The 13750-nt window shown below is 38.0% G+C and overlaps 1 protein-coding gene across 1 annotated transcript; it reads right to left on the bottom strand.

Annotated features, from left to right (window-relative positions):
• Window positions 1–11677: 11677 nt before the first annotated feature.
• LOC145121956 (PKS-NRPS hybrid synthetase cheA-like) lies at window positions 11678–12950 on the bottom strand. The gene is made up of 4 exons (XM_079057635.1): window positions 12804–12950; window positions 12410–12466; window positions 11836–12327; window positions 11678–11704 (listed from the first exon to the last, which is right to left on the bottom strand). Exons 1-4 carry the CDS (start codon window positions 12948–12950, stop codon window positions 11678–11680), a joined length of 723 nt encoding a protein of 240 aa, XP_078913761.1.
• Between the last annotated feature and the right edge of the window lie 800 nt (window positions 12951–13750).

Genomic DNA, 13750 nt, shown 5'->3' with positions numbered 1-13750 from the left:
TCTCAGTGTCTCGAACGCTGCCTGCTGCTCAGGCCCCCAACGAAAGACCACGGCCTTCCTCGTTAACCTGGTCAGGGGTAATGCTATATTGGAGAAATACTGGATGAATCACCGATAGTAGCCAGCCAATCCCAGGAAACTCCGAATCTCAGATGGGGATTCCAGAACCTCCCATCTCATTACGGCCTCCACCTTGGCCGGATCCACCGAAATCCCGTTCTGGTTGACAAGGTGCCCAAGAAACTGCACCTCGCGCAACCAGAACTCACACTTGGAGAACTTGGCATACAAGTTCTCCCCTCCTCAAGGTCTCTAGAACCTCTTGCAAATGCTCCTCATGCTGCTCTCGCGTCTTGGAGTAAACCAGGATATCATCAATAAATACTATCACCGACCGGTCTAACATCGGTCTACACACGCGGTTCATGAGGTCCATGAACGCGGCAGGAGCATTGGTGAGCCCGAAAGGCATCACCACGAACTCATAGTGGCCATAACGTGTCCGAAATGCCGTCTTCTACACATCCTCCTCTCTGACCCTCACCTGGTGATACCATGAACGCAAATCTATCTTGGAGAACCAAGATGCTCCCTGAAGCTGGTCAAAGAGGTCGTCAATCCTCAGGAGTGGGTAGCGATTCTTCACCGTTACCTTATTCAGCTCCCTATAATCGATACACATCCGACGCGACCTGTCCTTCTTCTTCACAAACAGAATTGGGGCTCCCCAGGGTGAACTGCTCGGTCTAATGAAACCCTTGTCTAACAGCTCCTGAAGCTGTGTAGACAACTCCTGCATCTCAGGAGGAGCCAACCGATACGGTGCCTTGGCTATCGGAGCCGCACCAGGGACTAGGTCGATCCTGAACTCCACCTGTCGCTCCGGAGGTATCCCAGGCAGCTCCTCGGGGAATACATCCGCGAACTCTCATACTACGGGCACATCGCCCACCGTCGCCTTACCCGCCTCCCGGGTGTCCATGACATATGCGACATATCCTGCGCAACCCTGCTGAAGGTAACGCCTTGCCCTCGCTGCCGAACAGAAGGCTGGCCCTCGCTGTGATCTCTCACCCTGAATTACTAACTCTCCCCCACTTGGGGCTCTGACTCGTACTAACTGATGCGCGCAATCTATCACTGCCCCATTGGGACTCAGCCAATCCATACCAATAATGACCTTGTTTCCCCGCAATGGAATGGGAACTAGGTCAACCAAATACCGCTCTTCGAACAACCTTAACACACAATCTCGGAAGACTTCTGATGCTCGCACCGACCGGTCGTCCGCAATCTCGACCTCTAAAGGGCAATCCAACATGCCTGAGGACTCAGGAAACTTCTTGCTAAGTGCAAGAGAAACAAAGGATCGGGTAGCCCCCGAATCAAACAACACCTGGACTGGAATACCGTTCACATGGAACGATCCTAAACGTAAATACACAGAGCACATATCAATATCATAAATCTCATATAAATAGGTCAGAGGAAAAATCATACCCGTCACCACATCGGGTGCAGCGCGTGCCTCCTCGGCTGTCAGCTGAAATGCCCGGCTCCTCACCACCGGAGCCTCTGCCTTGCCCTGCTGGCCATCTGTAATCCGCAGGGTCGCTGGAGCTGGCGCCTGTATTGGCGCTGCTGCTGTCAACTGGGGGCAGTTGGCCCTCTTGTGGCCCCTCTGGTTGCAGTGGAAACACAGCAACTCAGATGTCTGAATAACCGGAGCAGGGGCAGTACAATCCCTGTTGAAGTGTCCCGTCTTGCCGCACCTGTAGCAGCCTGTCGATCCTAATCTACACGCTCCCTCGTGCGACCTGCCGCACTTCCTGCAGCGGCCCGGTCCTGAATGGCCTTTCGGCCTACCATCTGATCCCTTAGGCTTCTTTCCCGAAGCCCCTATCGTCTGTCCCTCCTCTGCCTTCCTCTTCCGGATGTGCTCCAGATCTATCTCCCTCTCCCTCGCCCTATCAATCATAGAATCCAGGGTAGGGCAAGCTGAAAAACTGACATGCTCCCGAATGTCGGCTCGCAGCATGTCATGGTAGCGGGTCCTCCTCATATCCTCATCACCTGCATACTGGGGCACCAGTAACGCCCTCTCCCGGAACTTGGCAGTGATCTCCGCCACTGTCTCTGTCGTCTGCCTCATATCCAAGAACTCCCGTGCCAACTGTTGGAGCTCCACCGCAGGCGCGAACTCCGCCCTGAATCGTGTCACAAAGTCCGGCCATGTCATAGCCTCAATGGCCGCGGCTCCCAAAGAGTCACAAACCGACTCCCACCAATCTCTAGCTCTGTCGCGTAGACACCCTGCTGCAAATCGTACCTTCGACCCCTCGGGGCAGAAGCTGATCAGCTGTGCAGACTCAAGGTCTGCAATCCATCGTCTGGCAGCAATGGGGTCCTTCGCCCCATGGAAATCCGATGCACCACTGCCCCTGAAGTCCTTAAAGGACAGTGTGCGTGGTCCTGACTGGCTAGCCGCCATATCACGCCTAAACGCCCTGAGACGATCCTCCATCAACTCTACAATACCCTCCTTGATCGACCCGAAGATGATGGGAGTCGACTCAAGGATGCCCCTGGTAATCTCCGACGCAATAAACTCGCGTAGACCCTCATCAACTGGTTCGGACCCTGAACCCGAACCCGATCCTGATCCTGAGCCTCCCGCTCCCTGTCGTGTGGTCACCATACTGCAAAACATAGCATAACCACCATCATACTATATTCCACTAACGAGGCTCACATTCATATCACAAGTCCCCGGTCTCGTCTCGGCCCTTTTTGAATCGAGTACGGATCCTCCGCTTTCAGTAGTACGGGCCCATACTACCTTCCACGTCTATCCGTACTTTCCTCAAGAATTGCCTCAACTCGACCAAGTCCTTTCTACTAATACTGCGGTTCTCGTGCTACTCTCGCCCTAGGCTTGCCCTAAGTAATCGCCATCCCACTCTCCGCCATCAGCTGCACAAGAAGTCCCTGCTTTCTTTCCCTAACTAGCTCACGAACACTATTACATATTACTCAGACTAGATAATTCTTCGAATAAGAGGTCCTACCCTACAACGGTTGGACTCAAACAAGAGCTACGAAATAGGGCTAGACCCAACCTTCTGAAATTATTTAATCCTTGCAATATGTAACTTAGCATATCCGTTCACTAGTTAGTGAAAGACGACTAGAACTCCTAATAGCACAAAGCAAGCAGCATTCGGGCATTGAGTACACATAATCGAGTATATACTACTCTGGCTATCATACTGACTGATCTGTACTAGCATGCAATTCTCAAAAAGCCGAAACACATAAAGCAGGCACATAAGGCATCATTCCTAGATCCTTAGTCCTATCCTAGCATGCTGTTCTACTGAATCTGAAATTGATAATCATAACGTAAACTTGTATGGGCACTTTGGGGAAAACTTACTTGAGCTCGGCCGGTCGCGCACATCACACACATTTTTCTTTTTAGAAACCCCTTTTACTTAGTCTTTAGAAAATCATTTCTTTATAAAAATCTTTTAATCCCTCGATTTGAGTCCAGACACCCCCGAAGGTGTGTCCGAATCCCTCAAACCAGGGCTCTGATACCAACTTGTAACATCCCGAAAATATCAACTAAAAATTTCATTTTTAGATTAGGTTAATACATAAAAACATCGTTATAAAACATTCATAATATAAATTCATGTCTGAAAACCGGTAACATCATAGTAAAATATTCAGAGTACATCCCAGAAATCCATAGTGCGGAAACAAGAGTGTGTGTGATATGCCGCTACCGCGCCGGCTCCTTGTCCCTAGCTGAAGAGATACCTGAAAACAAAACTATAAAACGTAAGCACGAAGCTTAGTGAGTTCCCCCATAATGCCACATACCATGCAATCATATAATGAGTAACTAAGGGATACGGGCCTCGCCCACACCCATAGAGATACGGGCCTCGCCCACACTCTACTATTCATGGAGATACGGGCCTCGCCCACACTCCGCTACTAAACCATAACATACAAGTATCACACAGACAACAAGTATAAGCAACTCTATCATACTGGCATATATCACAATCAAACTCAGCTATGAGATACGGGCTCCGCCCACACTCTGATACTAACATATCGTCTATACGGGCCGGCCTTGGTGCCTTAGACCCGTCCCTATTGGAAGGAAACTCACCTCGAGAGTAGCTGCCGAAAACCTGCTCAGACTACGCCTGGCTGCCGCACCGGTAATCCCTCCGGCTATAAATCCGTAAACATGGATTCGGTACTCATAAATACCCCTAAGGTCAAATGACTGGTCAAAGTCAACTACTTGGTCAAAGTCAACCTTCTGATTGACTGGACTCGCCGAGTCCATATGGCTACTCGCCGAGTCCTTCTATGTCTAGCCCGACTCTGACTCATCGGGTCCCTGTTCCCACTCACTGAGTCAGCCTGACTCGCTAGACGGGGACAACTAACAAACCCGCGACTGGACTCGCCGAGTCCAAGGGGGTGACTCACCGAGTCCGACGAACAGATCTCACAAATCGCTCCAATCTTCCATCAGAACATCAACCTTGGAGATTTGGAGATTCTGGGACTATAGTTACACGTTAAATTTCTAATTCCACGTGCGACTACGGAGGGTTGGACCTCCTACACTTAAACCCTTCTTATCCTAGTGACTGATCATATGACTCGCCGAGTTGGAAGAACAACTCGTCGAGTTCAAGGCTATATTCAAGGGACTCGCCGAGTTTGAAGAACGACTCGCCGAGTACCAGGAAATCTTCATAGGACTCGCCGAGTTGTTTATCCAACTCGCCGAGTCTAAGGCCATCTTCATGGAACTCGCCGAGTGCACTTTGGCACTCGCCGAGTACCCATCGACTCTTCACCCATTCTGGCCAATTCTGAGACATGCAATGGTTCCAAACCATCAATCTAAGCTCCTAGGGCATAAACACACGGAGTTTGGGAGGTTTAAAGTCTTGAAATCCACATATAAGGGACAAAAAGGGAATCTATTATACTAAAGATTAAGAAGGAGCTTTCTTACCTGGTTAGGAGCTTCTCCCAGGGTAGATTTCGGATCTACCACACTTCCTTGCACCCTCCAACTTCCTCCTTCTTCTCTTAAGCTTCAAACTTCCTTCACCAAGCCAAAATCACTCACAAGGATCAAAATGGGCTAGGGTTTCGCTCTACAGTTCTTCTGGAAGAGAATGGGACGAAATGGGTGTTTTAGAATGGGTAAAATAGGGTGCAATGTCTGAAAATAGAGTTTCATTAGACAGGTGGACTCGCCGAGTCCATGCATCGACTCGCCGAGTTCACCGCTCAAATCCCGTGTCTACCATGCTGCTACTCGGCGAGTCGGGACGCAGACTCGCCGAGTTCGTGGCAAAATTAGGATAAAAACTTAAATAAAATCATACCATGAACCCGGTGTTACACGGTTCAACTAAAAAACTGGTTTTTAAAACATTACAAAATAGAGCTTGATATGAAATTTATGTCTTAAATATGAAGTACCCATTATGTAATGCCAAAACCATGCCATCATGAAATTAATGATATTGGGATTTTCATGAAATTTAGATGTTGTTTATTTTTAAGAAGTAAAAAGTATGCAGTATGCGGGTCACATCTGCAAATATTTGTATAAGAAGAGGTGAACCAAATGTTTGCAACTTACGACAAAAATATTTTTTGTTTTCTAAAGTCTGCAAGCTGTTAAAATAAATTGAGAAACAAATATACTAACTTTTTAAACTTAAAAATATGTTTTCAACACTGAAATTTCACTAATAATAGTTTCACAACACTAAAAGATAATGCATGCAACTACAATAACATTTAAAAAAAAAAAAAAAACCATTCCATAAATTATAGTAATCTCTAATCAATTTCATTTCGTAACTCGGCTATGTATTCGCGGTCTACTATATTATCGTGTCCTTTAAACTAGTAAGTGTTTCAATGAATTTAATTGAACTTATTTATTCGTATCAAAGAGTTAAATAAATAAGAATATAGGCTAAATATCAAAGAATCAATGTGTATATAGGCTTTGAGTAATTTAGTCGGTTATTTAAATGATTAGAAATATAAAAGCCTAGGTTTTATCATAAAAATAAATAAGGTTCTTTATTATTTTTAATATATTAAATAAAAAGGGAAAATGGTATGGTTTTGTATATATATATATATATATATATATATATATATATATATATATATATATATATATATATATTACTTATTATGCAAATTTGGTCAAATGCTGAAAATTAAGAGGTACAAACTATTAGTACATCATGTACAATGACTTTATGCATTAAAAGAATACTGAATCTTATCTGGTCAACATTTATAAAAAAGTCAAATAAGATGATGATAAGATTTTGAATTGGTCAAAGTTTGACCAAGTGTTCCTCATATCCAATTGAATCGGTAAATACTAAATCTTATCCGGTCAACATTTATGAAAAAGTCAAATAAGATGATGATAAGATTTTGAATGGGTCAAACATTGACCAAGTGTTCCTCATATCCAATTGAATCGGTAAATACTGAATCTTATCCGGTCAACATTAATGAAAAAGTCAAATAAGTTGATGATAAGATTTTGAATGGGTCAAAGTTTGACCAAGTGTTCTTCATATCCATTTGAATCGGTCTAATACAATGTACACGTTATAAAGCATTTCATATAAACTGGAAGAGGCACATTGATCTAGCATTCGTCTATCATGAATGTCTAGCCATTGACCGTAAAACCTTGGTTCTCTCTCATGCTCGCTGTTTCCTCCTTTGGTTTTTCTTTCTACTAAAATTGAATGAGCCAAAAATGTCTTACGTTTAATCCTAGCCCAGATATAAGAAATCTCTATCTATTCGTCATTTTGTTTAACAAATTTTGTATGTCATTTTGTTGATCCGCACCCATCGCTTTGCGCGAGTAAACGGCTAGTGTATATATATATATATATATATATATATATATATATATATATATATATATATATATATATATATATATATATATAGGGCTAGGTTTAAGTGTTTCTAGCATCAATTGTGTGCTCGTACGCACAAATCTGGACCAACGAATGGAATAAATCAATGGTAATGATTTGAGGGTGTATGATATTACAATAGGGTAACATGTACCATATAATCATACAAATTCCAACGTAACAATATTTTAGTCAATCAACCTATATTAAAACTGGAAAATTTAAGATTTTTAGGGATAATTAATTTTCTTAATTTTAAAAATCTGGATTTTTTAAATTAATTCAATTTTTATTCTAACATGATTTTTTTAAATAAACCGAATTTATTCTGATAGAATGTCAGCCATAAACTAGTAACGATATTTCTGATTTTATTCTTACAAAATATAGTTCCAATTCAGATATTTTTGATAATTAACCATACTTAAGAGTTCTACATATTCTTCATATATTCGAACTTAAATACAAATTCATACATATTCTTATAGACTAATAGTCTTATACAATTTAATATAGTTACATAGATTCTAATAGAATATCGTCAAAAATGAGTAAATTTCTTAAGAAATAAAGTTCTTAGATATACAATTATTGAACAAAATCACTTGATATTCTTCAATGGTCCAAATAATCCACTTGATTCCAACTATTCTTACGAAATGTGATGTATTATCGTAAGAATGTAATTTTTCGCAAATATACTTGCTGTTGAATTTGATTCCAAGTCTTTCTCTTGTATGATTAATATTTGGTTCTTTCTTCATGCCATTCTGAAAGAATAACATACATTACTTGTTAGTATTACCAATTAAGCAAATATCCTTGTTATTAACAAACATTCATAAAGTCATTCTAATAGAATGTATTTATACAAATAAATTCTGACAGAATACAATACAGAATATTCTATAAGAATACATATACTTTATTTTAACATGATATTACTTAGAGTCTAATAGTTATCAAATATATGTTTATTCTGCAAGAATGATATCGTAAATATTCTCCCAGAATGGTTTTGATTATTCTTGAAGAGTATGAAATTAATTCAAAGAAATAAAACTAAATCATCATGTTTATGGAATAACTAACCATAAGCAAAGCTAAAATAGAGAAAATAAAGACCTCATTAGACCAACACAAACCATATTAACAAAACAACATTTGCTAATTTTCAAATGGATATAAAGACTTATCGGTGGACATCATGTGTAAATGAATGGATGAAATATTTGGTTCAAGCATTTTAACAAACAGTTGGTGGGCAAAATCAGATGTCGATTTAGTCTGAAGCTAGATGCTAGTTTAGGGAACAATAAAATCCAAGTTTTATGTTAATCCAGTCTTTTAAAAAGAAATATTAGAAAGTCGAGTTTTGGGACTATAACCGAATAAGACTTCGCCAATTAAGAAGCATTAACAATCCTTAAACTAACTGGGAAAGGAACAGATCTGTGGAATTAATCAACTTATGCTGGTCGATGCTCAAGATCGATTACAAATCCTTCTTGATGATCTTGATATATATTCATACGCACACAAATACGCCTCTATACCTCGTCTTTAGTTCTTTGTGCCTTCATTCTTGCATCGAGTTAAAGAAGAGGGGTAGGTTCCTCAGTTTTTTTGCTTTGCGAGGTCACTGGTGTTTGCAACAATCTCCCTGTTCATTAGACAGAAAATCGAACATGATGGAGGTGAGTGATGGCAATGAATAGCGGAGGACTGGCGGTAAAGATTGTCACTGAGGTTTTATGGTCAGCAATTAAAGGATGTAGGGTTGTGGTCGAAGTTGGCGTTTTTTTGGTGATGCTAATGAACGAGACGTCTAAATTAACTAACAAATTCACCCAATTTAAAGGATATTAAATGTTTTAAATATTTTACCATAATTAGGTATAGCCAAGATTACTATTATACCCTTTTATGATTTATTATTGAACCTATTTTTATTTTATTCTGATTGGTTCTTATTAGTTGTTAGAGAGAGAGAGAGAGAGAGAGAGAGTTAGGTTCTTTTGTGAACCAAAAAATTTGTGAGAACTTGCGAACTCATAATCAACCCATCATTTTTCAATACAAAAAACACTAATATTTTTCAAATGGTACGTCTAAGTCATATCTAGGCTAAAAAAAAGATTTGGCGAATGTTTTTATTTTTAATTTTTTTGGTTTTTTTGTATGACTACTGGTGAGCACAATCAGCAGTTGTACGGATTGCTGATTGTGCTCGTTAGTAGTCCGTACAACTGCTGATTGTCCATAAATGCAAATTTCAAAAATAAATAAAATAATTGTCAAAAAAAAAAATTTAGTCTAGATATGACTTAGATGCACCATTTGGAGAAGATTAATGTTTTTGATGTTGAAAAATGATGAGTAAATTATGAGTTCACAGGTTCTCACAAATCTTTTGGTTCGCACAATAACTCAACCATATATATATATATATATATATATATATATATATATATATATATATATATACACACACACACTAGTGGGGTACCCGTGCAATGCAGCGGTCGAGGATTGGAGGCGGTGGATATATTTCTTCTCGGCGAATGGTTACGTACTAACGTAACACAACATGCGACATGTGGCACTTGGTATGTTGTTTTGGTTAAAAATAGAAGTATGTTGCGGGTTTGGTTAAAAATAAATCTATAATGGTGTTTTGGTTTAAACATATAAGTACGTTGTTGATTTCGGTTAAAAATGAAGGTATTAAGTTATTTTTGGATAAAGTTATGTGTCTTGTTATTTTTGTTTAAAAATACGTTTTTCTTAGTTTTAAATATAATTTTGTTGTTATTTTATATTAAAAATAACAGTATGTTATGGTTTTGGTTTAAATAAATAAATATGTTGTTGTCTTAAGTTCGGTTGTATATGTAAACCATGACTCCTCACTTGTTGGAGGTTTGATTGTCTTTTATCGGAGATTTGGCCTAGCTCGGCTCCTCACTTGGGTTGTCTTCTATTAGAGATCTAGTTGGAGTATGGCAAGAGATAATCAAATAAAGGAAATGGATGAGGAGTAAGAGAGGGAGTGATTCACGGTTTTGGTGTGTATCGTGAAAAAATAAGGGTCTTAAGAGATGACGGGAGAGTGGGGTTATGGTTAATGGGATTAAATTATTATAACTATAATTTAAATATGGGAATGACTAAATAAACACCCCCATTTACTAGAAACACAACTTATGCTAAAAAAACACCCTAATAAAAAAAAGTCAACAATGCCATTTTACATCGAAGTTTGTATACCCTACTTTTTGTTTTTTTTTTAATTCACGTGCATTCTTTTTATTTTTATTTTCTTTACTTTTTATTTATATTTTCTTTTTTATTTTATGCTTGAATATTAATATTTTTTTGGAGTATTTAAAACATAAATATATATATATATATATATATATATATATATATATAAATGATTAATTATTTATTTTTAATTAATATAGATTAATAACGTATATATATTTGTATATTGTTTAATAATTAAATATAAATGAATATATAAAAACAAAAATATGATGCAAAAAACAATAGCATTAGCAATCCTTCATGAATACATAAATGCATAATTCGAGAGAAAATTAATACCCTCTAACAATCCTCTATAGTTATAAAAGGTGTTTCAGGATTGTAAGGTTTCAGTTGTCTATAAAGTTCTAGACGTGACATGAACATAGTTTCCCATCCAGCTGCACATGGGGCTTTGTGGCGGATCCAGAAAGCTGAAATGGTAGGCAGCGGGCAATATTCTTCTAATTGTACCATCACATAATGATTACCATATACAAGTGAAATCGTAATAACGCGATGGTACAAAAATTCTTCCGGGCCTTTCCAAAGAGGAAAGAACGTGAGAGAGCCTTGGTTGGTTAAAAAAGTAAGGACTACACCAAATCTGTTGGCAATGAGGATACCTGTTTCAGGCATAAGTAACCAGTATCTTTTAGGTGCCGGCGATTCTAAGAAATTCAACGAAGTATATAGTTCACCGATTCCATCAGTGAAAACTCTAGCATATGCATCGTATGAACTCAATAACTCGTCTAGTAGTTGACGTCGAACATAGAGCCAATCATTCTCGCCATACCCAAGACAAACAGATATTGCTCGAAATCCACAGTTTCCATCCCCCTCTACATCTTGTATATGTGTGATGTAAGGATGAAACATCACTTGAATTTCATCTATTAGTCGATGATTGTAGCATGATTGAGGCTCTTCCTTCAAGTCTGGAATTTCGTTCAAGTCTGGCTCTTCTTTCAAGTCTGGAATTTCATTCAAGTCTGGAATTGTGGTTATGTATGAACTATGTCTTGCCGGTTCCCTATTGTTCAACTCAACAAATTTTGGCATGGTTGAAAAGCTGCGTCTTCTAGGAGCTTGATTGATAGAATCAGTTTGTTTTTGTTTTTGTTTCTTCAAACTTGGTCGTCCACGTGTATTTTTTTGAATTGCGGGTTCTCTAATGTGTGTTTTACTAGGCTGGAATATATCTAGTAGCTTTCTCATCATGCTTTTTTTCACAGCTTCCGGTTGCTTATTGTAGGTTTCTTTAAACATTTCAAATTTACCATCACCACATATATCTTCATTTTCCATAGGAATTGACGGTGAAATTTTAAGCTTTCTCCAGAATACATCTATCGATTCCAATGGAATACACTCACCTGCATTGAAATATCATTAATATATAAACAACCAATATATAACTTAAATTTAAAAAATAATTGTCAAATGTACCCACTGGAGTTCAAGTACGCTGATATACTTGTAAAATATACTTGTTGAAATATTATACCTGCATCGGAGTTTTTCCATCGTTCTGGGACGAGCGAAGCTTGTATTGTGCATTGTATATGGTTTTGAGTATAGAAACATTATTCTCATCATGCTCTTTTAGTATCGAGAGTATGTTGCGTGGTTCAACATTCTCACTTGTCAAGTCAGCCACCAACTTTTTTTCGTTTTCTTTCAACCGTCTAGCATAAGCATGTCCTTCCATATGTTGTGCTGGTGGATGGTTATGTTGATCACATTTCACTCTCAACGTCCAACCATCAAATTGTTTTATATACGAACCAACCAATTTAAATGGACAATTGATTTTTTTTTTGTCGGAATTTTTACTTGTTGCTTTAATTTTGTATTCACCACCACGATCACAAATAAGTGTGACATAAGACACCACACCATTTTCATTTGTCTTTGATCTTCTTCTCACGATGACATAACCAAGAGAAAATGCTTTGTTTTGTACCCATCCCATCAACTCATTTAGAGAATAGAACACCTAAAAATTCAAATAATCTATGTTAATAACTAGTGAACATTACAATGATTAAAAAAATCTAATATCATGATAAGTATCATACCCGTTCGGTGAAAAACAGTGAGTTTTCCTCGTAAAAATTCGCCATCTTTTCGTAAAACTATGAACATAACAAAAAAGAATTGTTAAAAAAAATAAAATAATATATATATATATATATATATATATATATATATATCTATATATATATATATATATATATATATATATATATATATATATATATATATATATATATATATATATATATATATATATATATATAGCAACCAAAAGGCAATAATTAAACATAAATATGTATTTGAGTTTTTCCAGTAACCGACGCATAGCTTGAAATGTCCACTTACAAAACTAATTTATTTTAAAAGGTTAGCCCACCAGTTAATGTCCAGTCCATTTACCCAATTAAAACCCTAAAAACGTTAAAACATTTTCACTTTCATTTGCAGTTTGCTGTGAAAGAGCAACAACGTCGCCCCCATCTGAATGAGCAACAACGTCGCCTCATCTGCCGGAGCACAGCAACCGCCGAAGATCGATGCCACCGGAGCACACCAGAGCGTCGCCAACACAAAATACACCATCCATCGATCTGTCTCATTAAACGGTTTCTCTTTTCCGGCAGCGAAGATCTAGGCGATGCTTACGTCGGCGATGATTACCATAACTCTCTCTCTCTCTATCTCTCTCTCTCTCTCTCGATCGACGTTTTATACTTTTCCGGCGGCAGTGCCGCTAGCCGTCGGCGATGATGACGGTGGTTGGACTGAAATAACCAAAATTATATTTTAAATTTTGAAATAATAGACAAAGTTAGAAATTTTACCTAAACTGGATTACATGGTTAGATTAATGTTGATCTATCTTTTTATAATAAAATATAAGTTGTTATTAGTTATATCGATATTAATGTGGTTTTATTATATATACAATTTACAAGATGTCAGACACAGGTTACTAAGTTTGAGACACAGGTTACTAAGTTTGAATTTTTTTAGGTCTTCAATATACCTAGTAAATAGGGTGTTTTTTTAGAAAAAATAGTTTGACTTTTAAAATGAGGTGTATATGGGTTGTTTATTTAGCAGCTACCTTTAAATATAAATTCAACAATAAATATTTATAAAAAACATAAATGTCGCAATACGGTAATCATAGTCAACATTGGGACTATAAATACATACCTCAATAAAGACAAAAATTAAAACAATAGATAATCTAGCACTAAAACTAAACAAAAGACTTTTTGGACAAAAAAATAAGAAAAATCGGCCATACTCAAAGGACCAAAAATGTAATTAACTATCATCTTTTTATAATCTTTAATTGAAATGGTAATTAATAGTTAAATATCTACATAGTAAGGAAAGCAAAGTCAAATATA

The sequence above is a fragment of the Lactuca virosa genome, chromosome 1, assembly GCF_052849685.1.
Source record: "Lactuca virosa cultivar CGN04683 chromosome 1, Lactuca_virosa_CGN04683_v6, whole genome shotgun sequence".
In the NCBI taxonomy this organism is placed as follows: domain Eukaryota; kingdom Viridiplantae; phylum Streptophyta; class Magnoliopsida; order Asterales; family Asteraceae; genus Lactuca; species Lactuca virosa.
This window is presented reverse-complemented; position numbering and strand designations above follow the sequence as displayed.

Bases quoted from the DNA above. Each gene is read 5' to 3' on its own strand.
- LOC145121956 (XM_079057635.1), bottom strand. From the start codon at position 12,950: ATGGTGTATTTTGTGTTGGCGACGCTCTGGTGTGCTCCGGTGGCATCG. The intron at 12,467-12,803 runs GTGAAAATGTTT...TTATGTTCATAG, and splicing joins ACAGCAAACTGCAAATGAAA to TTTTACGAAAAGATGGCGAA. The intron at 12,328-12,409 runs GTATGATACTTA...TTGAATTTTTAG, and splicing joins CACTGTTTTTCACCGAACGG to GTGTTCTATTCTCTAAATGA.